The 27,666-nt window shown below is 49.8% G+C and overlaps 14 protein-coding genes across 14 annotated transcripts; 6 read left to right on the top strand and 8 right to left on the bottom strand.

Annotated features, from left to right (window-relative positions):
- The first annotated feature begins 402 nt into the window (after window positions 1–402).
- Window positions 403–712, top strand: ASPGLDRAFT_47456 (uncharacterized protein). The gene has a single exon (XM_022546682.1). It carries the CDS (start codon window positions 417–419, stop codon window positions 672–674), a length of 258 nt encoding a protein of 85 aa, XP_022400480.1. The 5' UTR covers window positions 403–416; the 3' UTR covers window positions 675–712.
- A 1,003-nt stretch (window positions 713–1,715) lies between these two features.
- ASPGLDRAFT_47453 (60S ribosomal protein eL36) lies at window positions 1,716–2,670 on the bottom strand (the record flags this gene model as incomplete). The annotated part of the gene is made up of 3 exons (XM_022546681.1): window positions 1,716–1,826; window positions 2,157–2,342; window positions 2,623–2,670. The coding sequence occupies 3 exons, from the start codon at window positions 2,668–2,670 to the stop codon at window positions 1,743–1,745; spliced, it is 318 nt and encodes a 105-aa protein (XP_022400479.1). The 3' UTR covers window positions 1,716–1,742.
- Window positions 2,671–3,159: 489 nt separating this feature from the next.
- ASPGLDRAFT_82485 (uncharacterized protein) lies at window positions 3,160–3,936 on the top strand (the record flags this gene model as incomplete). Its single annotated transcript, XM_022550167.1, has 2 exons — window positions 3,160–3,425; window positions 3,620–3,936. The coding sequence occupies exons 1-2, from the start codon at window positions 3,167–3,169 to the stop codon at window positions 3,934–3,936; spliced, it is 576 nt and encodes a 191-aa protein (XP_022400478.1). The 5' UTR covers window positions 3,160–3,166.
- A 402-nt stretch (window positions 3,937–4,338) lies between these two features.
- Window positions 4,339–4,755, bottom strand: ASPGLDRAFT_25982 (uncharacterized protein; the record flags this gene model as incomplete). The annotated part of the gene is made up of 2 exons (XM_022543524.1): window positions 4,339–4,459; window positions 4,571–4,755. The coding sequence occupies 2 exons, from the start codon at window positions 4,753–4,755 to the stop codon at window positions 4,339–4,341; spliced, it is 306 nt and encodes a 101-aa protein (XP_022400477.1).
- Window positions 4,756–5,191: 436 nt separating this feature from the next.
- ASPGLDRAFT_47452 (2-deoxyribose-5-phosphate aldolase) lies at window positions 5,192–6,079 on the bottom strand. Its single transcript, XM_022546680.1, has one exon. It carries the CDS (start codon window positions 5,986–5,988, stop codon window positions 5,224–5,226), a length of 765 nt encoding a protein of 254 aa, XP_022400476.1. The 5' UTR covers window positions 5,989–6,079; the 3' UTR covers window positions 5,192–5,223.
- Window positions 6,080–6,282: 203 nt separating this feature from the next.
- ASPGLDRAFT_47451 (uncharacterized protein) lies at window positions 6,283–7,108 on the bottom strand. Its single transcript, XM_022546679.1, has 3 exons — window positions 6,905–7,108; window positions 6,509–6,851; window positions 6,283–6,418 (listed from the first exon to the last, which is right to left on the bottom strand). The coding sequence occupies exons 2-3, from the start codon at window positions 6,783–6,785 to the stop codon at window positions 6,312–6,314; spliced, it is 384 nt and encodes a 127-aa protein (XP_022400475.1). The 5' UTR covers window positions 6,786–6,851; window positions 6,905–7,108; the 3' UTR covers window positions 6,283–6,311.
- Window positions 7,109–7,793: 685 nt separating this feature from the next.
- Window positions 7,794–9,397, bottom strand: ASPGLDRAFT_126892 (uncharacterized protein; the record flags this gene model as incomplete). The annotated part of the gene is made up of 5 exons (XM_022540684.1): window positions 7,794–8,388; window positions 8,440–8,535; window positions 8,599–8,987; window positions 9,039–9,106; window positions 9,190–9,397. 5 exons carry the CDS (start codon window positions 9,395–9,397, stop codon window positions 7,794–7,796), a joined length of 1,356 nt encoding a protein of 451 aa, XP_022400474.1.
- A 964-nt stretch (window positions 9,398–10,361) lies between these two features.
- Window positions 10,362–13,868, bottom strand: ASPGLDRAFT_171968 (MDM20/NAA25 family protein). The gene is made up of 8 exons (XM_022542757.1): window positions 13,595–13,868; window positions 13,207–13,482; window positions 12,972–13,148; window positions 12,576–12,916; window positions 12,246–12,525; window positions 11,447–12,191; window positions 11,277–11,389; window positions 10,362–11,228 (listed from the first exon to the last, which is right to left on the bottom strand). The coding sequence occupies exons 1-8, from the start codon at window positions 13,733–13,735 to the stop codon at window positions 10,494–10,496; spliced, it is 2,808 nt and encodes a 935-aa protein (XP_022400473.1). The 5' UTR covers window positions 13,736–13,868; the 3' UTR covers window positions 10,362–10,493.
- Window positions 13,869–14,213: 345 nt separating this feature from the next.
- On the bottom strand, window positions 14,214–15,510 carry ASPGLDRAFT_47446 (uncharacterized protein). Its single transcript, XM_022546678.1, has 4 exons — window positions 15,345–15,510; window positions 14,952–15,059; window positions 14,763–14,790; window positions 14,214–14,668 (listed from the first exon to the last, which is right to left on the bottom strand). Exons 1-4 carry the CDS (start codon window positions 15,419–15,421, stop codon window positions 14,633–14,635), a joined length of 249 nt encoding a protein of 82 aa, XP_022400472.1. The 5' UTR covers window positions 15,422–15,510; the 3' UTR covers window positions 14,214–14,632.
- Window positions 15,511–18,010: 2,500 nt separating this feature from the next.
- On the top strand, window positions 18,011–19,268 carry ASPGLDRAFT_74571 (uncharacterized protein; the record flags this gene model as incomplete). Its single annotated transcript, XM_022549739.1, has 3 exons — window positions 18,011–18,340; window positions 18,424–18,766; window positions 18,822–19,268. Coding segments are annotated over 3 exons (1,120 nt in total), but the record flags the coding sequence as incomplete, so codon positions are not given.
- A 1,569-nt stretch (window positions 19,269–20,837) lies between these two features.
- Window positions 20,838–23,060, top strand: ASPGLDRAFT_74570 (uncharacterized protein). Its single transcript, XM_022549738.1, has 4 exons — window positions 20,838–21,172; window positions 21,244–21,363; window positions 21,422–21,514; window positions 21,565–23,060. The coding sequence occupies exons 1-4, from the start codon at window positions 21,086–21,088 to the stop codon at window positions 22,654–22,656; spliced, it is 1,392 nt and encodes a 463-aa protein (XP_022400470.1). The 5' UTR covers window positions 20,838–21,085; the 3' UTR covers window positions 22,657–23,060.
- ASPGLDRAFT_1491874 (uncharacterized protein) lies at window positions 22,851–24,157 on the bottom strand (the record flags this gene model as incomplete). Its single annotated transcript, XM_022542007.1, has 3 exons — window positions 22,851–23,248; window positions 23,308–24,025; window positions 24,076–24,157. The coding sequence occupies 3 exons, from the start codon at window positions 24,155–24,157 to the stop codon at window positions 23,080–23,082; spliced, it is 969 nt and encodes a 322-aa protein (XP_022400469.1). The 3' UTR covers window positions 22,851–23,079.
- A 304-nt stretch (window positions 24,158–24,461) lies between these two features.
- On the top strand, window positions 24,462–25,549 carry ASPGLDRAFT_58205 (uncharacterized protein; the record flags this gene model as incomplete). The annotated part of the gene is made up of 4 exons (XM_022548303.1): window positions 24,462–24,538; window positions 24,651–25,118; window positions 25,198–25,404; window positions 25,454–25,549. The coding sequence occupies exons 1-4, from the start codon at window positions 24,521–24,523 to the stop codon at window positions 25,547–25,549; spliced, it is 789 nt and encodes a 262-aa protein (XP_022400468.1). The 5' UTR covers window positions 24,462–24,520.
- A 292-nt stretch (window positions 25,550–25,841) lies between these two features.
- ASPGLDRAFT_47439 (uncharacterized protein) lies at window positions 25,842–27,349 on the top strand. The gene is made up of 4 exons (XM_022546677.1): window positions 25,842–25,861; window positions 25,914–26,067; window positions 26,129–26,538; window positions 26,594–27,349. Exons 3-4 carry the CDS (start codon window positions 26,225–26,227, stop codon window positions 27,201–27,203), a joined length of 924 nt encoding a protein of 307 aa, XP_022400467.1. The 5' UTR covers window positions 25,842–25,861; window positions 25,914–26,067; window positions 26,129–26,224; the 3' UTR covers window positions 27,204–27,349.
- The last annotated feature ends 317 nt before the right edge of the window (window positions 27,350–27,666 follow it).

The raw sequence follows: 27,666 nt of genomic DNA, 5'->3' as shown, positions 1-27,666 counted from the left end.
CCCCCCCCCGCATTTTTCTCCGGCTCCCCACAGACCACCCAGCGCGCCACGCTAGCCCGCATGCGACAATGGATATACTGAGGAAGAATTTGAATAGAACCTGCTCTATGGCCATAAAAGAGATTCAACAAGTGCCCTCTGGCCTGGCTATCTGGCCTAAGGATGGTCTAAGCCTGCATCTTCTCTCAGAACAAAAACCGGCCCTGGAACGCCTTATACAGGGAGCCAGGGCAGAAGTCGAACAGAAATGGGCCATCTTCGCCCTACCAATGGCACCCCAGCAGTACACCAGCTATGATGGGACCCAAGTGCCCATAACCGAGCAGATGGCTCTGGATGAACTCAAGCTTCAGACAGGCCTGTCCCCTTCAAAGTTCTACCGCTCAACCAAGAACCCGCTCTCCAGCACCCTCATCATGGCTATCCCTGAAGAACAGGCCAGAGCAGTCCCTAAATGGACCAACCTCTTTGGCAGGAATATACAGATCAAGCTGAAGCCCTTCCGAACCCGTATAGAGCATTGTACACAATTCTGGGACTATCACAACCCCCGGACCTGCACCCGCACACCCAGATGCCGCATTTGCAGCAAAAGGGACCACACTGAGGAGATACATTCCTCTACCAAGGATGAGGAAACACCAGTCCCTTGTTGTGCCAAAGCTAGTTATTAGCATTCCGGGCCTAGCCCCTAACAAAAGCAGACTATACAATCGCGGATAAATATTAGCAATGCAGACTTTCGTCCAGCCCACCTCATACATCCGGCAGCCATTAATCGGAGGATAGGATTCATCCTTCTCCTCTTCACAGCTATGTCCCTTGTCAGAGGATATCGCTATGGAGGGGTGTTCTATGGATGATGTTAGGCGGTATTGTCCCCTTTCCTCTCCCTTTATATATTGTGTATACACTGGGCTAATGATGGATGCTAGACGACACCGGAAGCTAATGTACTCTCCATATGGTGATCGTTCTCGCGCCGTCGCCTTCCGGGTCATAGTCCAGGAAGCCGGTGCGGACAAAGTCTTTCAGCCGCTCCATGAATTGAGTCCATCGCGAGGAGTTGTCATGGTAGTAGCAGGTGCGGTAGATAAAGAAGCCCCCTTTTTTTTTAATATTTATTTTTTATTTTATTTTTTATTTTATATCAGGGATGTTTTTGAATCTTGAAAGGTCTTCGAGATATTCTTGGATGCAGGTGGCATCGGTACGGTTATACATGCGGAGGACTACCATGGTGTTGGAGTATACGATCGAGTATCTCTGATGGCAGAGATTTGGACTCCTTCTGTCGTCTTTGACCGCCCACCAAGTGAGCCAATCGGTAATACATAACTACGAAGATGAACCAAGGATAGAGCCGTACAAACCCGTAGTAATGCAAGTGTCCGAAGGCAAGGAAAACACCGAGGGAAGAATATCGCGAAGACCAAAGTAGAACAAATCGAGAAAAGGTATCAATTCGATTCCGAATTCACGAGTCCGGAAAAATAACTGAATGGGAAAACTCGTTCATTAAAACTTTTTTTCATTTCATAATCGAACTCCCATTCTCAACCACGCCATGCCATTTGCCATTGCCATTACAGCAAGCAACCCAATTCCTCACTTAAAAATTTTTTCGTTATCTCGTTCCGTTCCCGGGAAGAAATTCCATTTCTATTTGTCGGGGAAATAAAACAACACGGATGGGAAATAAAAAAGGACATCGAGTAAAGGGATCAAGATAGCGGAAATTTTTAGTGACCACCAACACGACGGGCCTCGGCGATGACGGTTTGCATGTCCTCAACCTTTCTCTTGCCACGGGAGAAGGTACCGAGCTGTAGAAAGAATGTTAGCTATGTTCGTTGTGCTTGACAATGGGGTTTGGGCTGGTTGGTTTAGTTGCTGTCCTGCTGCTTGCTCGATGTCGGTTTTCGGTGTCGTACCGCGTTGTCGGGGGCCGTAGATACCGTTGTCGAATGGGCGTAGTATCCGTCACGTACATGTCGGGACGTCGGATTGTACGGTCATCAAAGTCGTAGAATCGTATCCATCGTCGGGAAGACCGGAAATACTGTCGAATATTTTCCTCCGAAAAACCAAACCGACCGAACGAGCAACAGGACAAGAACCACTGCACCATCCAAACCACCGGAACCAAAACGTACCCTCTTCTTAGCGAGCTTACGAGCGCGCTTGTCCTGAGTGTTTCTCAGGAGTTCGATGATACGGCGCTCATAGGGGGCAAGACCGACAACCTCGCGGGTGATCTCGCGGACGAAGGCAGTGCGGCGGGAAGACTGGCCCTTGGTGCGGCTGATCTTGGTCTTGGGGGTGTTGAAGGGGGTGGTTTTCTGTAGACGAGATCCAGGTCAGTAAAGCGTTTCGGGGATTTTGTTGGTTTTCGAATTGATAAGATTTCACGCTTCATCCTGCCAATTCGAACCGGGAATATTTGGTCGTTCGCGATGATCCCTTCACACAGCAAAAACCTCTTTTTCCTCCCTGATTCTTTATCCCCGGGGACTCATCGCAAACAAAACCAAATCCCTCCGAGCTCGACCTGGGGATACCGCGGGAAAAAATCCAATCCAACACAGAAAAACGAGAGTAACACGGGGAGAATCAACGTACGTGGCCCTTGTTGAGACCAACCACGATTCCGGAACGTTCCTGCGCCATCACGACGGTTGATGACTTGGGGTTGGCGACGACGGTGGTTGCTGAAGGGAGTTGTCGAAGTCGAAGGCTCGTCGGTGCGGTTGGATTCGCGATACACTTTACGGATTTTTGGTTGGCCGCCCGCCGTAGTGCGTAGCGAGGTGTAGGGCTTAGGGCATGTTCTGTGATTGGTTGACTTTATTTCCGGATGGGGTTAGCGTAAATTACCGGATTGGGACATACAACTACGAAGTACATTAACATCATATATGCGTTGCTATACGGCACTTACAGGATATTCTAGCAGAATGGAATTTTTCCTGTTCAAGGATGGCTTGCTACCATGAGTTGCCAACACAAGGGATGTACAAGTAGAATTTCGGGGTCCTACTCCGTACCAAAGAGCATCATGAACATTATTTTGACTTTCATTCGACCGGGGAGTACGGAGTAGACTGCTTCACTAAGACAGCTTTCTATTTTGATAACATCTTTCAAGGTGGTTTGTCCCGGCACCATGGTGATCCTTCGCAGGCACAATTGCACCGACGCAACTTGTATTCGAGAACATCTTCTACGCATCAATGAAAAGAAATGGGGCTTCTTCATCTACCGCACCTGCTACTATGATGATCCTGGGCGATGGAATCGGTTCATGGAGCAGCTCAAGGGATTCGCCCGCATCGGCCTCCTCAACTATGACCCAGAAGGCGACGGTGCGGCAATCATTGATGACCTGGAATGGAATGTCCAAGACGATCCCGCTATGGAGGGATGTCCGGTAGATGATGTTAGGTGGTTAGCACCATTCCCTATCCACTGTTTCTCTGTGCACCATGAATCAACCTAGCTAATGAGATAGACTACACCGAGATCTGATGTGCTCTCTATACGGCGCATTTAAACCTGCGTTTATCCGTCATAAACACCCAATATTTCATCGACAAGGAATCTGTAGATTCTGTTCTAGCAGGGCCAGCGCCAGGTACTTGGCGGGCCATAAATTATCGCAATCCAACAGCATATGTCATTGCCATGAATATGCGGTGGTGGGACCGCCAGGAAGAAGAAGCCAGACGTGGTCCCCAGCCTGACGATGACGATGATGATGATGAGGAAGGGGAAGAGTGTTATCCTTTGATCAATGGCTGTCAGAGGTATAATGTGGGCTGGACAAAAGTCTCCGTCTCTGAATTGTACCCGAGATTGTATAGCCTTCTCGTGGGTAGCGATCTTTGGCGTGTTGTCTATAAACGGCCGCCAAAGATCTCGACAGGAGGACCATAATGTTCGGAGATCAGGGTTTCTGTTTGAACGGATCTTTTAGTCTGGAATGCTCAGAGGTGACGTTCGTTTTCATTTTCAGGTCTAGTTATTTAATTAGAGCGGAATTCTCACTTGTCGTTTTCCTCTATATCCTATCGTATTATTATCCATTCTCTTCCTTCCTTTTCTTTAAGTACCTGCTTGATATGCGTCTGTATCATTTGCCAGCCTGAGCCGACTCACGATGATCATCCAATCACTCGACTGGTGAGATCTTCGGCGGTCGTGCATAACAAACACGCCACAGATTCCCATGCCCCGAGAGAAGACTATACAACCTCGGGATAAACTGATTGACGGAGACTTCATCCAGCCCACATCATACAATCGACAGCTGTTGATTGGAGGCCAACCCTCATCCACCTAGCCATCACCATTACCCTTATCGTTATGATCCAGGCAATCCCCCCACTGGATATCAATAATGATGATATATGCAGTTGGGTCAATAAGATCCTGGAATCTCCAGGTCCCTAGTGCTGGACTTGAAAGGACAGAGTCAACAGACCCCCTTTGTCAGCCAGTATAGGGTGTTTATCGCGGGCATAGAGCGCATTAGATCTTGGTGACGTCTATCTTCATCGTCAATACATACATTCGTCTCCCTTTTATAAACACAAAATACTGGTACCGTCTAACATCATTCACAGAACATCCTTCTAAAGCCGGATCCCCCTGGACGTTCCACTCAAGCTTATCAATAATCGCCGCGCCATCCCCTTCAGGATCGACACTTGAATCAAGGAGCTTGGTGGAGGCGAATTCCTTCAACCGCTCCATGAATTGAGTCCATCGCCCGGGGTTATCATGGTATTAACAGGTGCGGTAGATGAAGGAGCCCCATTTATCTGCACGGCCGGATTCAAGATATCCGCGAATGTTGGTTGCATCATTGCGGTTCCGTCTGCGACGGATGACTACCATGGTGCTGATTGACTTGATGTATCTGGTAATTGGATTTGACCAGAGATTCCCGGATGATGTCTTTCGTCACATGAGTCTTCTGGCGAAAGTTTGGTGCCACCCTTGATGAATGGTTCAGATCTATACTAGGTACGGAGTACTAGGTCTCAATGATCGAAGATGCAGGCAATTACCGGAATTCATTAGGGCAAGCATAGTTATGAGGAGTTCATTGAACAGACACGCCCGGGTTACTGATCATTATCAATACCTTACGGTTACTCTCGAAACAGACCTTCGTTGATTCAATATACCACATATACCAGCTGCTGCTCATAGTCACGCTCACTCCCCCATCGGCTTAAACGAAACCTCAACCGGCTCACCCCCAATCCCCCTCCTCTTCGCCTCCTCCAAAATAGCCACAGCCGCCGACGCACCAACCCGACTAACCCCCAAACTCCTAACATGCAACAAATCATCCAACGTCCGAACACCCCCAGCCGCCTTAATCTGGACCCCCTTCCCAATATTCTCCTTCATCAGCTTCAAATGCTCAATAGTAGCGCCCTTGTAGTTGTATGATCCATCCGCTTGCTTCACGAATCCATAGCCTGTGGATGTCTTGACAAAGGCGACGCCCACTTCTGTGCAGATCTTGCATAGCTGGATGATATGTTCTGGTTTGAGGTAGTCGTTTTCGAAAATGACCTTGAGAGTCGCCCCGTTGTCCACGACTGCCTTGTTGATCTGCTCAATCTCACCCCGCACATAACTCCAATCACCACTAAGCACCTTGCCCACATTCACAACCATATCAATCTCAGCGCCACCAGCCTTTGCAGCCGCAGCAGCTTCAGCGACTTTAATCTCAGTCGTGCTGTTTCCATGGGGGAACCCGATCACAGGACAGATGAGGACGTCGGTGCCGTCGAGTTCTTGTTTTGCGAGCGGGATTTGGTAGGGTTTTATGCAGGCCGTTGCGACGTGGGTGTCGCGGGCGGTTTGGAGGCCTGAGAGGACGTCGGCATCGGTTATGGTGGGGTGGAGGAGGGAGTAGTCGATCATTTTGGAGATTTGGGGGAGGGATACGGTTATGGTGTTGGGCATTTTGGTGGTTTTGGTGGTTTTGGTGGTGTTATCCTTGGTTGGGATTTTGGTAACGGGTCTGTTGATTGATTTAGTTAAGAGAAGATGGGATTGTATGTTTTATTTTATGGAGTATGTAGATGGGGATCTTCTTGGTTTAAGTATCTGGGGTTGTACAACTCAGCATTGCATGCAGTTCCGGTGGATTCCCGAACGGGAAATTTGAACCACCGGTTAACTACTCAGGCAGATAGTTGCCTCAAGCGGAAGAAAGTAGGATGCCTAGGATAATTTGACCAATCCGATGTTATCAAGCCGTTAATTAAACACTATAGTGCGCCGATCTACTCCGGAAGCGTAAAACTATCCAATCCCCATATCCACGCTTGCTCCAACGACGGAAACACATCATCAGCAAACGGCCAGGCGAGATTATCGGAGCCCTGCCCTGCTTGGGAAGTGTGAGATGGGGATGAGGGAAGCATTGCTATGCCTTGGTTTGGTTTCATTGATTGAACAGAGTGGTCAATGCTGGACATACCTTTTTCGAATTCAGCTACGGCTTGTGATAGGGCTGTATCGGGGATGTACTGAAATGCCGTATCGTTTGTTTCGGGTGGAGAAGTTTCTTCAGGGCCAGCCATTACTGGTAAGTAGGTGTTGGCACTGGGCAGTGAGTCTGGTTGTTGTGGACGAGTATCTTCCTCTGCCGTAACAGTAGCATCACGGCCATACTCATGATAATTTGCTTGCTTAGCGGCGTCACGGCATGCTTGCATTGACTGTGAATGAGTCGTTGGGGTGATCTGCTGCTCCATCCGAACGGGTCATTAATCGGAAAGAGAGTAAGGGTCCGTTGACAATGATTCGCACATTCTCGTAGGCTAGCTGGAGGGTTAGCGCTTGGAGTTGGAAGATATGGCTTTCAAATACGTGCCGTGCCCGGATGCGCCGATGTCCAAGTCGAATTCTTCGCGGGAAGCATAACCAGGTGCGTTTGATGATGACGTCCAGCGAGCCTGTAATAAGGGCGAAATTTCTGCTTTCCAAGCTTCTAATTTCCGGTTGATACTAGCAACCTTCCGCACCAGATGCTGAGAAGACAACCTCGGCTTTACAGCGAGGTTATTCGCCGAAGCCGGCCCAACACAGTACAACCGACTCAGAATCTCATTGGTAACCACTGACAGCTTGGACATAAGATACTTATAAGTAAGTAGGGTCTTCTCGCATTGAAGTGACTCCTTAAAAGACGCCGGCGATTGCGCAGCTGGCAATTTCGCCGACGGATCCGGTGGCTCTACATCGCAATCAGCATCGTTGATAGAATACGAATATCATAGGACATGGAGCAAAAGGTTTCGATTTCATAAATAGCCCACCAGCATCGCTTGCGGGCTTCGTTTTAATTTCTCCATGCCATTGATGGTCGTTCACTATCCGTGCTTGGAGGCTGCTGCTTTCGATGGAAATGCAGTGCCTGTGCGATGTGGAGGGCGCAGCCGCAGACGGGTCATGCGAGTCCTGGATCTCCGTGGAATAGATAATACGCCCCTAATAAAATATAGGTCTGCGCGGCTTCCAAGGTCCAGAGGGCCATGATATCCAGTAGTGGTTCCCTCCCATGACCTCGAGTATCTCAAGAACACAAGTAAATACATTAATCTGACATACAGAGAGTCCCAGTATGCCAGGATTATATATTAGATTACCATCTCATTCATAATCATCAAACAGCCACCAGTCGTAGACTCATACACAGTGCATGTCAACATAGAACCCAACCGCAACAAAACCAACAAGATCACTATTCACTTCTTCTGTCCCTACCCCTGCCCCTTCCCCGGCGCAGACTCAACATCCACCTCAATAGTCCTCAGAATCCCCTGCGACGGATACGTCTTTTCAATATCCACGCACGACGCATCAGGCGATGCCCCCGTTGATGCTAGAGGCGTTGCATCCGCTTTCGCTTCTGCTGTTGAGTAGGAGGCGCCCTGAAATATCTGGCTCTGGCTTTCTGCAGGGCTTCGGATTTCGGTGGTGTTATTGCTGCTGGTGTTTGTATTTGTGCTGGGATTCGTATTCGTATTCGCATTGCTGTTGCTCTTGATGGTATTTGTGTTACTTCTGTTGTTCGAGGTGTTGTTGCTATTGTCATCATTGTTGCTGCAATCCCCCTCTAACTCCCAAGTGCTGTATTTGAGAATATCGCTATCCTCCGTCGCCATCCAGCCGCGCGGTGGCTTTTTCTTCTGCTGTTGTATCTGGCTAGGGCTGTTGTTGTGGTGGTGTCTCCTTGAACTGCTGGCGCTTGCTTCGCTGAAACAGGAGAGTTGGGTTGCGGCTCTTCGGAAGAGGTAGCGGACTTGTAGGACGGGGAGGCAGCTGGCAATGATGCCGCAGGTGACTTCTGCCGTTCTGTGACTGGTCAGCAGCATTTTTGGATGTTTTAAGGGAGGGGGGACTTACGTCCAGAGAAACTCGGGAAACCAGTCATGGGTCTTGTCGGCGGTGTTGCTGTTCTTGACGCTGAAAACTAGTCTGACGACGCTGGCGCAACAGCCACTGTTTTCTTTTTAGCAATGATCATGACAGATCAGACACGGGGAATGGGGGATGAGCACATACAATGAACCCGCCACAAAAATCGCCAATATTCCAATCTTCGTCGCCCTAGTCTTCTGCATCATATTCAACACGCACGCGATCGGCAGCAACAGAATCATGAAATCCGACGCCACATTGATAGCCGAGGTCACCAGAATCGGAATGTTGATGTTGATACACGACCCTTCCACAGATTTCTCCCAGATCTTATGCCGCGGTGTGCACTCGAAGATCTTGACGATGGTGTCGGCTAGGTAGAAGAAGAAGTTGAACCAGATGAGGAACTGGATGATCATGTATGTTGTTGTTTTCTGGACGATGGTTGTGAACAAGCGGATGTAGAGGAGGAGGATGGAGAGTTTGGTGATAAAAATTAGGGGGCCGTAGGCAATTTGCGCGATGTTTGCGATCTTTGTGGTGTTAGTGTTTCCATCCCTGGTACTTGTTGCGGTTGAACCTACCTTGGAGAAATCTTTAACGTCAGAATCGGCTACCAGCCATTGATGGATACCGCTACCGTGCTTGTCGGCTTCGAAGCATATGACCCCATAGCCAATGAGACCGAGCTAGTCTCCGTAAGTATTCTGAGGATTTCTGACAATGGGAGAAAACATACCCAGGCCAAAAGACAAGTCCAATCTTCCAATATCGGTTTCCCTACAATAAATAGCTTCGAAAACATTCGCAGCGCAACGCAAATCGTGCCGATGACCAGGCATACCACTTGGGTGACGATATCCCATCCTCGCATTGAATTCCGATAGTCATAAGTGAGGGTTTCCGATGACGGCGCAGGGCCGTTATTCGTAATGGGAGCCATGAATCATAAAAGTTCAAGTTCAGACAAAATTTTGAGTTTCAAAAGCGAAGAAGATGCTCAGCTCCTACTCTTCAATGTATCAAGATAGAAAAAACATCCAGCATCGTATTCATGAAAGCAACATATGACAATGACGACAAGTCGAGTCAACTGACCAGCAAGCAGTAATAGTCACCGAGGTTGAACCAGGTTCACAGCGCCAGCACCCGTTTATCAAGGGCCCAAGAAATGACCACACCGCAGCCGGCTTGCTTGCCATTGTCAAAGTTCCCGGCTTCTCCTCCTCTCCACGGGATGGAATGGCAGCTTGCCGTCGTACAACGTCCAAGGTGAGTGAGGAGAGTAAACGGGCCGATTGGGAGCGGGCATGGTTGACTGGCTGGAGAGGATTATGGGGAGCGAGAGGAGAGTTGGATTTGCGCTTCGCTGCATGACGGTGTAACGGTTGAATGTCGATGGGCAGGTTTGTGGTCTCTGAGGATGGGATTTGCCGGTGGATCAGATGCATGATATTGCTTTTTATCGGAGTCGGTGACATGGTTTGCCTGTCGAGAATGAAGATCGGGCCTTCCAGGTATTCGATGCATGTACCCATGACAAAGGATATTATTTGGAATATTCGGGAGAAGAAGAAATGTTGCATAGATCGCCCCAAAAGCACCGCACACCAGCCATCCAATTCATAAGACCTAAGCTGCAAGGCTAGAGAAGCGCCTGTATAACCCCAAATCAGGAAACGCAGCACCATCTGTACGACTTGCAGAAGATTAGCAGGTTACATACTTCTCTCGTCGTAAACCGGCCTGCTTGCTTCTGGTTAGTCAACTCGGGTACTGTGGTATCTCCCCGATGCGATGCACCAGTAACCCTCGCCTAGGCTACCTGCACCGTGTGGTGTTGGCGTTTATTGACGTGGTTTTATGAGCTGTCATATGATTTTACTTAGTCGTAGCAATGTGATAGTCTATAGCCGAGGAAGGTTGAAATGTCTGCTCATGCCATCATTCATACCGGTACAGGTAGGCTGCTACCTGTCCGGAGTTCAGCATTATATTCATTCATCTATGTGCATGCGTTTTCTTTCTGCAACTCCCTCTCACAGAGTCACCCCGACTAACCCCTCCAATCCTTCTTCCCAGCTCTCCATCAACTCTCCGGCAAACACTTCCAATGCCGAAGTATCGAGCGTCTTCTCCAGCGCATCGCGAAGTTCACCGGTCGTGCCACTGAGCACGAGATCGATCAACGCGCTCAGCACGCCCGACTCAGAGATACGAGACTTGAGATTACGGATGTTTGTCCGTACGCTCTCGTGAGCTTGACGGACGGATGTTGTCAGTTGCTCCAGACGGTCCTTGGGCAGTTTGGCGGATTTGGTGCCCTTCTTCGATGCGATGGTTGTTAATTGCGAGACGGCCTTGAGGGTTTCGAGGATGAGCGATGTTTCGTGGAGGAATCTCCAGGATGGCGCGGAGGGGGATTCTGAGTGGAAGGTGATGGCTGTGTTGGAAATGATTGGCGATGTCTTGTCGGTTGGTTCGAGGTACTGAGCCTTCGAGCTCAGCCATTCCTCCACTTGCGATAGCGATCCTTCGACCTCTTCGGGGGTGATCGATTTCGATCCACCCAGGTGAGACACCACCTTGAGCAGGTTAAAGTGGTTCTTCGCGGCCTCGACCTCTGCAGGTGTCATATCAGATTCTGGGTCCGATCCAAGAATCTCGTCGAGACTAGGCAATGCAGCCTCCACAGACACAGGTCTCTGGGCAGCCAGCTCCTTGAGGAGCCCGAAAAGTCGGTCTGTTATCCTACTCGACTTCATCCATGGTTCCTATAACCTATTAGCTGCCAGTCAAACATCATATCGGACGTGACCTACCTGAGGCAATGGACCCAAGCGCATCCGCTCTTCGAACGTTGGCTTCCCAGGAGCCTCGCAGTTCATGAACGCGTCAAATTTCCGCTGGTCATACATAGAAGACTCGTCGTTTGCTACAGCATTATCTGGTAAGCACGGTTCAACATTAAAGGTGTAAATAGTGAACTTACCAATCTCATCGTAGCGCCCCACCGGTTTCCCCCCGACCAGTCTCTGCGTGCGCCTCACTTCCAACGCATACATTCTCCGACAGATGCTGTTCTTCAGGCGCCTCTGAAGGTCGATGGTGCCCTCCACGTTCACGTAACTGCCGAAGTCCAAACCATTCGATCGGTTCCGGATGGTCGTGATATCCGCATTACGGTAGAAGTTGAGACCCTGCATAAGGGCGATTTGCGGATCAAAGTCCTTGTATTCTGCACCTTCGATCGGTGGTGCCGATTGTGGGTGGACGGTTGCAATGCGTGTGAAGAGGTTGTGGGCGACAGTTTCGAACTGGAACTGCTTGACGGAGAGCTTGCTGAAGGTCTTGAGAGCAAGAGAACCAGCACCGAGACGGAGATAGATCCGCACCAGCAACAACAATGCCTGGTAGTTGTGAGGCGAGTCGACGAGCAGACGATCCAGAATTCCGGCTGCGCGAATGAGAGTGGTATCTGGGATTTGTTCGCCTTCGTGTCCGAAACGCATCAAGCTCATCGCAGCGAGCAGACAAAGGTCATCGCTCGGTTGGCTCTCGATCACAGATTCGTCTGATTTCTGCTCCGGGCTACGAAGTTCACCGTAGGTCTTCAGGCAGCGGGCAATGTAATCCTCGGATTTTTGCGTTGTAATGCTGGCCTCGTCGGATGACAGTTGGAAGCAGTACTCCAACTTAAGGGCATTGATAACCGCAACGCCTTTGAATGGAGAGGTCTATTCAGGGTCAGCTGGTTATAAAAAACGAGAAAAGGAAGTCGTCTGACGTACGTCGCTTTCACTCTCTTCCGTCTTGAGTGTGTACTCGACAAACTTGGACAATCCATCCTTTTCCAATTCAGGAAGATACTTCTGAAGGTCACCGAAGCAGTAAAGTTTGCTCTTATTCCGGTTAAAGTACTCTTGACTAGCAGAATAAAGGTCATCCTTCGTTAAGCTGCCCGACTGAACACCCCAGTGCATCAGATCCAATTGAGCCAACTGCACGTTACGAGACTTGGGCACTGCGTTGAGGAAGTCTTTGATGAAAGTTTGCGCCTCGGTAGTGGCCCTTGTCTCTGTCAGTGATTTAAATCATCGCCCAGGAATTCAAGTACTTACTCTGCGTTGTTGAGATTCCGTACAGACGCAACAAGCAAATTCCAGACAGCCCAGTCATCACGCTCCTGCAGAGCCTTCCGCTCATTCTCATCGGTGGGGATTGCGAGCAAGCTCTTCGCGTAGGCCAGACCCTCGGTCCACATTCCAGCCTTCTCCAGACCGTCCACCTTGGTTCCGACAAAGGTCCAATCGTTCTGGACGATCTGCGAATTGAGTCCGAGGTTTTCGCTGTCAAGAAGTTTCACGATCTCGGAGTTACGGTCTTGGGTCTCGAGGATCTTGACCAGCAGAAGTAGCTCTTCGGTGGTCTGGATGGCTTTAGGTGGACTAGGCGTTTCTTTCTGTTGCAATTGTTATCATCATGCTGTAACGGGGGGGGGAGCACGGAGAGCATACGGGATCGGAGGGAACACTTTCGGCGGCTTTAGAAGCCATGCGGTATGCCAGAGTACCAAAGAGTTTCTTCTCGGCCTCTGAGCTCTTCGAGTCGGTAGCGGTAAGATGGCAGAGGAAGATAGCCCAGAAGTAGTACTTTCGCGTTTTCGGGAAATTGCTCTGAAGACTCATGGCAGCCTAAATCCCAGTCATAGATTAGTCCCGTCCACCAAAACCATATAACCTCCAGACAAACCTTCTGCGCAGACTTCCAATCATCATTCTCAAACGCATATGTAAACCACCGCATCTGGATCTCCAGCTCCTGCGGCTTGGCCTTCGCGGCCTTCTCCCAAAGTCCCCGCTTGGTATCTTCCTGATTGCTCATCTTCTCCAGGGTCTGCTGCAGGATATCGAGGGTCTCGAGGTCCGTCGCGGGGGGTTCGGCTTTGCATAGTTCGAGGGTCTCGGTCACACCACGCTTGTGGTGGGCTTCGTCGGCATGGCGGAAGAGGATATGGGCTTTCCATGCCTATTCAACGATACTATTAGCGATACCAACAGAACAACAAAGCTGGTTTCTATTGCGAGTGTATGTACACAACCGGAAAACACAACCGCACCGCAAATTAAAAACAACCCACCTTCAAAAACCTCGTATCCTCCCCCTTCTTCATGCGTTTCTCGATAAGCTGTAGCGCCTGCTTGAGGTTCTGCGCATCAATGGCATCCTGGATCTGGTTGTTGCGCCGCTGGAAGACGGCGTCGTTGGTGGTCGACACCATGGCGAGGTCGAAGTCGGACTGGGGGCTCTATATACGCGATTTACACACCGTTTTATTTGGAAGTAGCGCGGGGGGAATAAAAAGAGAGTATTCGTATGCTGCGACGGGGCACAGCACACGCGTGCAAATGGAGAATTAAAGCGATATGGAGGGGAAGTTGATATTCCGATTTGCGGTGCTTTTTTGTCGGCGGGGAGGTGAAGGCGGTGATGGGTTGACTGCATACTACAACTATGAACGTCAAGTAGAAGATATTCTGGTTTTCTATGCTTAGGAATGAGATAATTTATATTTTCTGGGAATTCGATCTTTAGAGACATTTCATTGTAAGTAAACTCTAGCCATGCCCATAGCTCACACCATCTACCGTGAGCATCGCAGACGTCTATTTATATCTTGCGAGTCGAGAAGGGTAAGATGTTTTTTTTTTTTTTTTTTTTTTTTTTTTTTTTTTTTTTTTTTTTCCGTACAAAGAACTGCACATAGTAAATTTCTCGAGGAAACCGTGACAGGAAAGGGGTATATTGAAGTACAACTCGTAGTATACAGATAGCTCAAAAATACAGTATCATCTCGTCTAGCCCCTCGAGCAATCGGGATACCAAGAAAGAGCCCAATCCATGACAAACAGACAGAGTCCCCAGACAACATTCGAGTAGTTGAAAGGGCATCTATTCGAGCAGAGAACTCATAGGCCTGGCCGGATGGACAAGAAGTGTGATTTGGGCGTTATCCATGCCTTTCAGTCCGGATTAAGCATCATCGGAGACAGGACCATGGAGACGGGAACGCGGCTTTCAGAACGCTGATAGAAAAGTAATCGTTTAATATCACGGCGCTGACAACCAACGGCGCGATTGAGGCTGAACATAGTCGATAAGGGAGTAACGGTTCTCGTTACTTCTGGCTAGTGCCAAATCTTTTCTGCGTCATCTGCTCTATGTTAACGGATGTACTCTTCCATGGAGATTGGCTAGATCGATGCCTCGTCGTTAAAGACATCGGGCCTGAGATCCAGGTAACTCACCCAAGTCTTCTTACAATCCCGATAAGCTCTGCAAACATCGTTAGCACATGCACAACATTGAATAACAGTATACATTGCTAAGGACAATCAACCATAGCCCCGATGCAGCACAGAACACCTGCTCCCAATAACCCAACTACCCTAACACAGAAAACAAAATACAAATACAAACAACAAATATATACTCACTGAAAATAATCCCCACACATCTCCTTATCAAACCCATTCCGTCTCATACACTTGAGACTCCGGTCCGCGAAGTCCTGGCACGGATCATAGTACTCGCTGGCGCTCTTGCTGTACACAAACGGCAATTAGCATCTATCAGTCAGAATCACGCTAGATGAGCACATTGCGTTGTGTTGGCACAGATGTAGATCAGGTGGTGGTGGTGGTGGTGGTGTCGGACGGATGGACGTAGGTGTATCATTGTGCTCATAACTGATATGCTTGAGGTGTGACAATAGCCATTTCCTTAAGATGGGGAATAGGCTCTGCACCAATAACCAACATCCGACTCTGATCACCACGTCTCGACAATGGACTCCAAGGAACTGTTCAACATAAAAAAAGGGCACATACTGAGAAAACTTCCTCTCCGTCTTATTCACATCCTCCACCGGCAAAGTCTGCCCCTGCTCATTTTCATTCGAAGCCATAATGGATCCTCAGTATCAATTCTTTACCAACTACTACTAGTACTACAAGTACATAACATGAGGCATGAAGTCCCCCACGACATCGGAACAACCCGGCGCCCGCCGATCGGATACCGCGGCATGCCGGCATTTCACCGAGGAAATGCCGCGCCAAGCGCGGAGAGACGGTTTTTGAATGGCTTCATTTTTTGGCCTAACGAGGTAAGTGAGGAGGCTCTGCGATGACTGGGATTTGTAGATTGGATTTAAAGTATGCTTGGTTATATAGCTCAGACCAGGATACTGCTATGTACGGAGTACAGGTACCTGTAGGTACTCCGTACTGCGCTTTGGTTGGTCGTGCAGATACTTCTCCATAGTGAAAATTTTTCTACTCCGTCTCGTACTTTTCGTACTACGACTAGACTAGCGCTAACGAGTCAAAATGCCACCGGAACCGTGGACTCGCACAAATCCCGTCCGTCCTAGTGACTTGGATACGCACACTGCAATCGTCTCTGTTGCCACGGCACTGTATTGCCACATGCGCACACGCACCGCATATCCACGGAGACACGAGAAGGACAAGAACGAGATGGTTTGGGTCGTAGACTCCTCTTTCTCCTCACGGCATTACCCCTCCTCCTCATTGAGGATCCATCGTTCAAAACTTTCTTTCTTCCGGTGCTTCCTTCGGCCAGCCATCCCCTTCCGTTGCTCCCGTTGCTCCCATTGCCGTTGACATGTTACCGGCACATTCGTTATCAATCTCATACCTACTCCGGAGTAGTAAAAAACGAAGCAACCGGCGAATGCTGACCGGCCCGGGGTATTGTAAAATAAAAAAGACGGAAAAAAAAAAAAATAAATAAATAAAATAACCCAATCTGGAGCCATACATCTGCGACACACTTACTACGGCCGGTCCAATTTTCTCTCCAATCCTCCAACAAGAAGCGCCACCCTAATGTAAACCGAGGCCCCGCCTCTGTTCGAGCCAGGGTTCCTGTAGGCCGGTTGTGAGATAAAGGTGACCCTCAGCACCCGTCACGAAACTTTATGGCCCGAAATTGTTCTGTTATTTGCCAGAGAGTGGATAGCCTCGTTTTTAACTGCATTGTTTTTTTCTGGTTGAAGGAGAGATGTTGAATGGCTTTGTGAACCTGCTGGATGTGGTGTGTGCATACGTACTCCCGTAGTCTGTATCGCACCGCACCATGCACTATGGAGTAGGACGTGTGTTTTAGCTAGAATCAGTGCCTGAAGAATTAGGATTTAGTGCTCCGTACTCCGTAGTTACGGCACGTAGACTTCCTCGGGTAGCAAGCCTGGTCTTGGAAATAAGGAGAAACACAAAGTGGCTCATACTCGGAACATCTCCTTAGATAGACAACTAGCCGAAAACACGAGACGACTCCTCGATTTCATTCTTCTGCTTTAACGCAGTCCAGACAAAAGTTCATTACTCCGATAGACGCCCATGTGCAAGCTGACGTGCTGAATGTCGACTGCATCTGTACTCTGCAGTCTGTGCTGTATCCTGATCTTCAGCGGTAGCGCTGCCTGACTGCCATCCGAAAAAGGCAACGCACGACTCCATCAAATCGTGGCACTATCCCATTTCGGGGACGCTGTTCGCATAATCGCTTTGCGTAACAACTGAGCGGGAGGGAGCCATGAATCTCCATCGGGCAAGCCTTGGGTCTAGTGCCGTTGTAAGTCTGGTCCAGATTTCCCAAACCCGTAACTCACTCTGGGAGAAACTTCGTCGGACCGCGCGCATGGCTGAAGATTTTTTTGGCTTTTCCCTTTTTGTTTGTTGTCCATAGAAACCTTTTTTTCCTGCTAAACGCTGATTGGTCCGTCGTTTTCAATAGAACAACCATTCCAGAGGCGCAACTTCGTCGTCCGGAATTCCCTCTGCACCATGTACCGAGTCGAGCACTGCAACATTTTCCATGGCTTCCAATTCACTCCCTCGTAGTTCTCCGCAAGCCTGCACATATCAATCAATCCACCACCATTGTACTCATTGTACTCCGTAGTGACAATGACAATGATCGCGTGGATAGAACCACCCACCCGACGGTACTCGGAAGTTTTGGGAACGTGGGGCCTTGTCCTAGCCACCCCGTAGAAAGTGGAAGAATCGTGTCAAAAAAAAAAAAAAAAAAAAAAAAAAAGCACAGGCCAAGCATGATTAAGCAAAGAGTCGAAGAATTCGCACACAATTCCACATCTGCGCCCCTCTAGGTACGGCCCATCGCGAGGTATTGGGTCTATACGGAGTAGATATAAATACCCCCTTTTGGAACGGTCTCTGGCTTCGTCCTTTTCCCTCCTCCTGCCGTGCTTCTTCAACACCCTGGTTCATCGTCATCATCCCATCTTCAACAAGCCCATCTTAAAAAGAGCCCCCCAAAAGGCCCCGATTCCATATCTTATCGTATCTCCTCCCTGCCCTCTCCCCACTTGGGACTCTCCCGAAAAAATTTCTTCCATCATCCAGTCGAGTAAGTCGCCTTGCCGTCCGGAACACATATAGACCTCGTTCGACAGAAAAGTGCATCGCGGCTCATATTAGCGTAGAACAATGGCCACCGCAGAGACCATGACTTCCACCTCCGTGGCACGCCTCCAGCTCAACGGCGCGGAGACTCCCCCCAAGTCGCCCGTCTCCGTCTCGGAGACCCCTCAGGTTACCTTCGACCCGGCCAAGCACCTGCAACACACTCCTCCACCTAAGGTGTACACGATGAACGAGCTCGATTACCCTAACAGCCGTGGTGTTTCGCACGTTGGTGTTTCTGAGCCGTTCCCGTTGTTTTCCGAAGAGGCTGTCGAGCAGATGCGGAAGGAGGTCTTGAGCCAGGAAGTCAAGGCCAAGCACGAGTACTCTAGTGACCTTGCACAGAGCCAGCTGAGAGGCTTCGCTCCCGAGTGAGTAACTCCAACGACCTGCCAAGTTGGAATCCATCGTCCTTGTAGACCGGTCGATGCTAACGCCTGATTCCTCCATAAAGTTGCGCTCCTTTCGTGTACGATGCCTGGAAGAACCCCGAGACCCTTGCCATCATCTCGAAGATTGCTGGTGTTGACCTTGTGCCGGCGATGGACTTTGAAATCGGACACGTGAACCTGTCTGTCACTAGCGAAGAGGAGAAGGCTCGCGCACTCGCCTATATCAAGGAGCAGGCTGCTGCTGGCGTTAACTGGGAAGACGAGAGCCCCATTGTCGACTGGCACACCGACAGCTACCCGTTCGTTTGCGTGACCATGCTTTCGGACTGCACTGACATGGTTGGTGGCGAGACTGCCCTGAGAAAGGGAGATGGTGAGGTTACCAAGGTCCGCGGACCCCAGAGGGTAAGTTTATATTAGTATCCAGGCTATCATCACGCAAGCTCACAAACCTCTTCAGGGATCCGCTGTCATCCTCCAAGGTCGTTACATCGAGCACCAGGCTCTCCGTGCCCTGGGAACCACCGAGCGTATCAGTATGGTGACTTCGTTCCGCCCTCGCTCTGCCGCCATCAAGGACGACACCGTCCTCACCACTGTCCGTGCCGTTTCCAACCTCAACGAGTTGTACCACCAGTTCGCCGAGTACCGCTTCGAGATGCTCGAGGAGCGTTGCCGCAACATCAACCGGCATATGCGTGACCAGAAGCGTGCCAACCGTGCCTTCGACACCCGCGGCGTGAGGGACTTCATTCGTGAACAGATCGAATTCCTTGAGCACATGGAGCGCGAAATCGTTCCCAACGAGCTCGTCAAGAAGGGTGTTATTGGCGACAGCCACTTGATCTCCGAGCACACCAAGCAGGAACTCTCCCGGCGGCGCGGTGCTGCTGCTGGCGAAGAGTAAACTGAAAAAACCTCGATAAGCGCTACATCTTCCGGCATATTTCCTTGCGTTCTTGCATTTTCCTTTTGACCCCTTGTTCTTTTGCATCTCGTCCATTTTCTCCATTATAGACGCCTGTTTTATTATTTCCTCTGATGACTGACGACTGATGATGACTGCTATCGGGCTTGCGGCTCGGATAATCGTTGCATATTGGGCCACCAATTTTCTTTCCGACTCTTTTTCTCTTTGGCGCTCAGGCAGTATCCTTTTGGCGTCTTGTCGCATGGGAAATGGCCGTTCAATGTATTTACTGAAATAGATAATGTGCGAAGTAGATAATTGAAAAAAGTCGTTGATTTTGTAACAAAAACCGTTTCATTTGTTGTATCTTTCGAAATTGATTGCTGACTGACCCTAAAAGCTGAACATAAATCCTGTGGTATATCGAGAAGATGATCGGATATGTCGTTGGGACATTCCGTTGGCAATTAGCAAATGAACAATCTCTCTTCGCGAGGAAGAGAAGACTGTAACCTATCTGCTTAGCACACTGGCGTATTGCCAGGATCTCCCAGGTCTATGTAAAAACAACGAATGTCCAGATATCTTACCAGCCAGAACCACATAGCTGGAGATAAAGAGGTTGAATGACAGACGACGATGATGCTGAAGACGACACTGACTACCTATAAACTAAGGTGATGACCTAGGCGGACGGTCAGTTGATCCAAGGCAGGCCTCAAGGACCCGAGATAAGAGAGCGGTGGTCGGTTCGGAGACCGGAGGTCAGCGAGGAGATATATGTGAGAGGCAGCCGAAGCCAGCCCGAACCGGGGCAAGAGGCCTTGCATCCAGTTAATATACCCTCCCTCCCCCTCTTGCAGAAATATAAAAAAGAGCGATAAAGACCTGCATCGAATCACCGCACGGTTAGGACCATACCATCGATACCACCCAGTCAAATCAATGCCACCACTCCTCCGCACTGTTGTAGCTGCAAGAAAGACCAATCATAGCACAAGCGAAATAACATGCATGTATGGCGACTACCCAACGAACCCCGTGCGTCAATTTCGGTCCGTAGCGAAAGTACGCTGTCGGCTATTGCTGGTCAGAAACGTCAAAAAGACGCGTTAGTGAAAGTGTCAGCTGTCTGAGGAGCCCTCGAAACACGCTGAGACATGAGAAGTAAGGTGAGCAAGTAAGCAACGATAAAATCGTCTATTCTGGTGAGACTCGGTTGAAAGGAGTCCTGGTCACTGTACGGAGTAGACCAAAGTAGCATTAGAAGAATGATAGACAGGTTCCATACCAGGTTCCTCCTCTTGAATCCCCAACGCTCACAAACAATGCCTTTGAGAACGATAGTGTTGAAGAAATGGGATGCTGAGAGGTGGAAGAAAGAAGAGAGAAGAGAAGCAGAAGAGAGGAGACCTGTTTAGTTTTCCGTTTCCCGAGGTCGACGCGGAAGTTTACCGCGGAGGTCACCTGTTCCTTGTGTTTGCACTGTTTGTCATGTTTACCTAGTTTGTCCTCAAAGAAAGAAAGTCATGTTCACGTCGCCCGACACGACTACTCTCTTCAAGACGTGAGTGCTACTGCTGCGGCGCTTGCTCGACGGTTGTCAAGTCTCTCCTTTCGTTTATCTTACTCCCCTGACTTCGTTCATTCGCGTTACTTCGCTACGTTCTCTGCAACTTCTTCAGTGGGCTGCTCCGGCATGCCCGACGTGCCTTGATTGATCCGAACTATTCACATCTATACTCGCCCCAGCGCGGCTGATTTTTCCCTTCGGATATTTTCTTTCAAGAAGGCTCCCTCGTTAAGCCTACAAAATGCCCAAATCAACGAGCTCCAAGACTGCCAAAAGCGCAAATGCAAATGGTACGGCAACCACAAAGAACTCGGAGGTAGAGTCCGGAGTAAGTTGGAACTTCTGACCCGGATATTTGTGCATAATCTTGGAGTGCAGTCGCTGACGTGTCATTCCTAGCTCCTCCAAACACTACAGGGACACGTGGACGACCTTCGACCGTTTATACAATGCGGAATCTGCATTAGACCGTTATACGAACCCTTCACTCTCGCCTGCGGACATACTTTCTGTTACACCGTCAGTTCCCTTTCGCTTGACAATTATGCTTGATAGTTATGTCTCTGACACTTGCTAGTGTTTGACATCGTGGTTTTCCGCAGGAAGGTCGAATAAAACATGCCCAGACTGTCGAACCCCAGTGGTAGCACAGCCGGCGCCGGCTTATTTGGTATGTCTATAGAAATGGACGTTCAATGAGTAATGTCTAACATCTTCTAGGTTCGTGCGATAGTACAGTCATGGATGAGCCGCGCCGAACTTCTTGAAAAAGGAGAGACCACTGCAGATCACATCAAGAACCAACGCGAAGAATCCGACAAGGTTGACCAGGACAAGAAGAACGAGCATCCACGGGAGGGAGGGTTATTTCGAGGCGCATTCAGACACCCACCAATTACGCAGCCTATTGTCGACCTTGAAGACAACGTCATCCGCTGTCCACAATGCGGCTGGGAACTTGAAGATGACGTTGAATGTGAACATTGCGGATATATTGGGGACTTAGATTCTGACGCGGGTGATTCACAATGGAGTGGAACAGAGGAAAACTCGGAAATGGCCGATTTTCTTGACGAGGAAGCCCAGGATGATTTTGACGGCGCCGATGCTTTCCATGGCGATCATGGAATATTTGCCTCTTTCTTCCCCCCTGGATCTTTCAGTCGTCCTTCTGAATCCCTCGGCTGGCGCGATACACGAGTCATTGGCGACAGTGAAGACGAAGACCCAGAATTACGCAATGAGTACGATGACACGGACATGGAATCTTTTATCGACGACGATGAGCATGTCGAGTACGAGACTGGATCGGACCCGACTACAGTGGTTGGCGGTCATGGATTCAGCACGCAGGACTACAGTATCCAGGATCACAGCACACAAGATCACGATTCGCATACGGGTTCCGAAATTCCGATGACTCAAGAAGATGGATATGCCAGCTTCTCCTCCATGGACGAGGGTTCAGGAGACGATGAAAGCGATGATGGCAACGAAGAAGAAGAAGATGATGATGACGATGACGAAGATCCCATCCGGCCACCTATGACTGGACTACGAAGACCAGTTCCAGGGCCAAACGGCAGTTTGAGGAGAGGTACCGACGTGAGAGGGCGTCTTGGGAGTAACCAGCGCAGCACGCATTCCAACACGGCAGGATCATCCACTCATAATACGATTGATATCTCGGACGACAGTAAAGGTTCTGACAGTTCCAATGATCCCGACGATTCTGACGATTCTGACGACTCTGACGAAGGGCCAGTGGCACCGTCCAGAAGGACAAGGGGTCGAATCAACGGAGCCTATTGATCTCTCGAGTCCATTAACTTTAGCGGATCGATTTCACACTTCAAATGTTGGACTGCTCCATCAACGAAGGCTATAGAGTTTTACGATGATTGGTTTGGTCATGATTACGGGCAGCGGGCCTCTGCGATTCGTTCTTTTATCCATTCTCTTCCGGGATTCATCAATACGGCGCTCGGGTATGGCTTACAGAAAACAGCAATTCGGCAGACATTATGATTTAAGAAAACTTCACAAATACCCCTCTTTGCATTGTTTTGGAATTGGAGTCTCAGCGAGGGATTATGGTTTGCTTTCACGGAATGTACTTTATGGCGTTAGTCCGAGACTATATCGGTAGGCGAAAAGCCTTGGCTTCAATATATTATTTATAGACAGTGCATCATTGGACATGCTTGGTAGCGTTTACCACTCCATCTTTGTGTTTCACCAACCGTACAGCGTCTTCGGGTTTGAGACCATCATAAGATGCCACTCTTCAGCCGACAACCACGACCGTAGACTCTTCAGCCATGCCAAATCATCAACGACCAGATACTCCGTCTCGCGCAGTGCCTCCTCGCGCGTCCGCACTTTCATGTGCGGTGTATGGGGCCTTCGTATTCGTAGTTAGCACCGACCCCAATACCAAAAAGATGGCGAGAGAAGATATACCAATCACTTCCCCAAAGAATCCGCTCCGGATTCGCCTCCACAAAAGCCCTCACCACCGGTCTCAAATCCTCATATCCCGGCGCCAGATTACTCACCCGGTACGGCGCACTAAGCTTGATATAAAGATGTCCAGCGCGGACTAACTCCAATATCTCCTTGAACCCAGGCTGCTGCGTCACATCCACCTTCCCATTCTCCGAATCGATGTTAAGCATGCTACCCCCCTTAAGCAACGCGAAATGATCAGTCACCAGCGCAATCCCCGCTGGTACCAACACCTCTTTCACGATAGGGCCGAGTTCGCCCCAGAACTCAGGATGCGTATGCGTAAACGCCAGACTCCATCGCCTCGCATCAGCATGGCCTCGAATAGCGCGTGCATGTTCCCGTAATGCAGTATTCTGCATATCCGCTTCATGCATCGCCTGGTACTTGTACAGATTCACACGTATACCGCGCACCCCTGCGGCATGCATAGCAGTTAACTCATCACCCGTTACAGTGGAGGGATCGATCACGCCCACGCCCTTGGTGGCCGGTGCGGTGGTGTTGAGTTCTGCGACGAAGGACTTCAAAGAGGTACAGTCTGCGCCGTAGGAGAGGCCGTGGGTTAGGACAGAGTTTGTGATTCCTAGGCGGGTCTTGAAGGCGAGGAATTGGGGGATTGTTGCGGGGGGTGGGGTTAGGTGGCGGTCGGGGGCGTAGGTGAATTTTGTTGCTGTGATCTTGAGCATTACGTTTAAGGGGGGATGTATGGGTATGGCATACGGTCGAAGATGTGGTGGTGGACGTCCCATCCTCCGTTGGGGAAGAGGTCGGAGGCGATGGTGCTGGTGTATGCGATGGCCATTTTGACTGCAGTGGTTGATGTTTACTTGATCGCATCTTGCAGGTGAGCTCTAATATTAATATATCACGCATTGCGCATTGTAGTGCTAGATCACTTCGGTAATCTATGTTCTCGTCTCATCATGTTGGGGTTGGGGTTGTTATCCCCTCACGGAGCGCTCCGGGCACCCGCCTCGGAGCATTCCTAGTCGGCTACGAGCAACTATATCGGGATGAAGATAGTCGGCGTGTTATTCTAAAATGCGCCTTGGATGTCATAGCATGAGCTATAGCATCTACTTTGTTTGGTATAAATGTCGCATACTGCTAATTGGTCGGATTGGGCATGCCCTAAACTTGACGTCTCTACTTGATATACGGCATAATGTCATCAAAGCACCAAGTCTCTCCATGGCAATAAATCCTCGCTGGTGGTGCTGCCGGTGGTGTGGAGAGTCTCCTCACGGTCTGTACCTTGCAGCCATCTACAGAACTGTCATCGCTGACTATATCAGTATCCCACGGAATACCTCAAAACCCGCCAACAGCTATTCCAAGAAAACGGCACGGCTGTCCGCCAATTACCCCTCCGATTATTGACGAGCACAATCAGACAACATGGTCTTTCGCGGTTATACACCGGAAGCTTAGCCTTTTGCGCCTCCATCGCATCCAAATCTGGCGTTCGATTCGTCACCTTCGACACCGTCTCGCGCTTCATGCCCACTGAAACCGTCGCTGGGAAAACGAAGACAACGCTTCTAGGTAATTTAGGAGCCGGGCTGCTGGCAGGTATTGCAGAAAGTGTACTCGTCGTCACACCCGGCGAGACACTGAAGACCAAGATCATCGATGACCAGGCCGGGCCGCGAGTGTACCGTTCTGCCACTCATGCAATTCGGACCTGTCTGCCGCAAGAGGGTGTATCTGGGCTATACCGCGGTGTGGTGCCAGTGACGCTGAAGCAATCGGCGAATGCAATGGTACGGTTTACCAGTTATCGATTCTTCCTTGGGCAGATGGGTGCTATGTTCTCCAGAGATAATGCTTGGCGCTCTCCAGTCCATGAACACGTTTGTTGCGGGTGCATTGGCAGGTGTGGTGACGGTTTATGCGACTATGCCATTCGATACGATCAAGACCCGATTGCAAGCTCTTGGCGGTCATCAGCGGTACCGTGGTTCCTGGGACCGTTTGCGGACCGTGGTTCGGGGTGAGAGCGTTTTTGCTCTTTGGCGAGGGACGACGCCTCGTTTGGCGAGGTTGAGTGTAGGTTCATCTCCGATGTATGAGTAGTATAATATTGACGTGTGGGTAGGTTTCTGGTGCTGTTAGTTTCACTATTTATGAGCATGTTGTTCAGTGGACGGAGATGTTGCGCTTGGGGCATGGGAGGGCCGAGATGTCTTATTAATGCTATGTCAAGGCAAACTTGTTGCAGTCTAATCTATAGAATAAATAGAATCTTTCCTGAAGACTAGACCAGAAATGTCCACGTGAATTGAGGTCCGTTCCCTGTTGCTGTTGGGTACAACATCTTATCAGCCAAGGCACACAAGCGGAGAGGAGGATATCAGCCACGCCAATCACCTCAACGCCCTCTGCCAATCCCATCTTCTTCAGGCCTTAATGTGGCTGAATCCTATACTAATTCGCCATTTCTGCAGCCATTGGCCTCCCGAGTCATATCTTGGCTACCCCCACTGGGGATTGACATTAGGCTTGCCTAACTTCGTTAGTATGCATCCGTCAGGATTCAACGCTATGCTTGTTCGGACCGTAGACTCAACATCATCTAGCAGCACACGCCAATGGGAAGAATTGGACTGATTGCCGGATACGAGCTGTTGGCTTATCAACACTGGTTCTGGCGGTGCTAAAAGACAACGCTAAAAAAGTGTTTTCGGAGTCTCGGCGTTGCAAAAGCTGTTTGTATTTGATTGAGCCTCACCTCCTTTTCGCCAAGTCTGACGTTTTTATTCTCTTCTTACAGTGTGCATCTCCCGGTGGTCTGGGTTCTGGCTGCAATTTCGATACTTGACTTATGTTTCTGAACTAGACGGGACCCTCAGACACTCCACAACCCAAGATGTCAGCCACTAGTACAACCAGCAGCAGCACCCGCACCTCAACGACCACAATTCCCCTGACCACCGTCTTCACACCACCGACACAATGCGCGACTGATTGGCAATACGAACCATCTGCCTACAACGACAAGCGTGATGGCTTGCTGTTGCAAAATGTCGTCTCGGTTGTCAGTTCCTGTTTCCCGACCGGATTCGCCATGTCGGGAAGAGCCCAAGTACCCCAGGTCTACAGCCCGGGTTGGTGTCCAGTGGGCTACACCTCTGCGGATGTGCACATTGACGGGAAGACCACTTCGGCCGTTTGCTGTTACTCGTACGTGACATCTTTGTCTGTTATACACCCGAACGATGCTAACAGTGCCTCGCAGGAACTATTCGTATTATACCTCAACGAAGCTATATTCCGACCTGCCCCCGGCCATCTACGCAGGATGTCTCAGCACGCTCCCATCGCCTAGCTCCACCATTGTCTCCGTCCGTGATCCAAAGTCGAACCAAGGAACACAGGTCTCGGGCCCATTGACCATGTGGGCGCAACCTATCTCCATCCAACTCCAAGCAACAGACTCGAGCCTATTCGTATCGGCAACCACCACCGGCACCGGGGCAACTGCAACATCGACATCAGACTCTGCCGCATCAGATTCCGGGTCAAGCGGCCTGTCGACAGGAGGAAAGATCGGTGTCGGCGTAGGTGTTGGTGTCGGCGCCCTCGCCATCTTCGCTCTGCTTGCATTCTGGTTCCTGCGTCGTCGTGCTGCCAGCAAGAAGAACGCCACTCCTGATATGGCGGCGGCCGCGGTGCCTGCATACACGAATCCTTACCCGAACCAAGGCGCAGCGCCTTATTACGGTCCTGTTCCTGCTGCTAGGTCGGAATTGGAGAATACGTCCACGAAGTTTGCACCGCAGCCACCGCCGGCCGAGTTGCAAGGAGATACCAGAAGACATAACCACGTTGCAGAGCTTTCTGGTTGATTGTGTTTTTTTATTATTATTATGTATATATATACTCATTTTCTGAGTTTTCATGTGTCAAGTTCTGTGTATACGAGTCTGTGATATCCTGTAATAATTAATGTCATGTACATACGTTTAGAATGATGACATTCACTCACAAGTACTACTGACCAATTGGGGACCCTGCATTGTCATCGGCAAGCTCTGTCGGGATTCAGTGGAAGAGATGTAGCCAAAACGTCGAGGGCAGCTGTCAGAAACCATACGACCTGCACAACCAATGCAATGGAACACCGCCTGCAAAGAAGGTCCGTGTGGCTTGTCGCAGATGCCGAGCCAAACGAGTCAAGGTACGTTGCGATATGCCGGGAACGAGTGCATGTAACTGACTTAGAACCAGTGTGATGGAAGTCTCCCAGCCTGTGGAAATTGTGCGCGAGCAAATGTTCCCTGTGTCGATGGGAGGGAGAGACTTGGGAGG

The sequence above is a fragment of the Aspergillus glaucus genome (genome assembly GCF_001890805.1).
Source record: "Aspergillus glaucus CBS 516.65 unplaced genomic scaffold ASPGLscaffold_11, whole genome shotgun sequence".
NCBI lineage: Eukaryota > Fungi > Ascomycota > Eurotiomycetes > Eurotiales > Aspergillaceae > Aspergillus > Aspergillus glaucus.
Note: the sequence above shows the minus strand (reverse complement) of the source record. Positions and strands in the feature narration are given on the sequence as shown.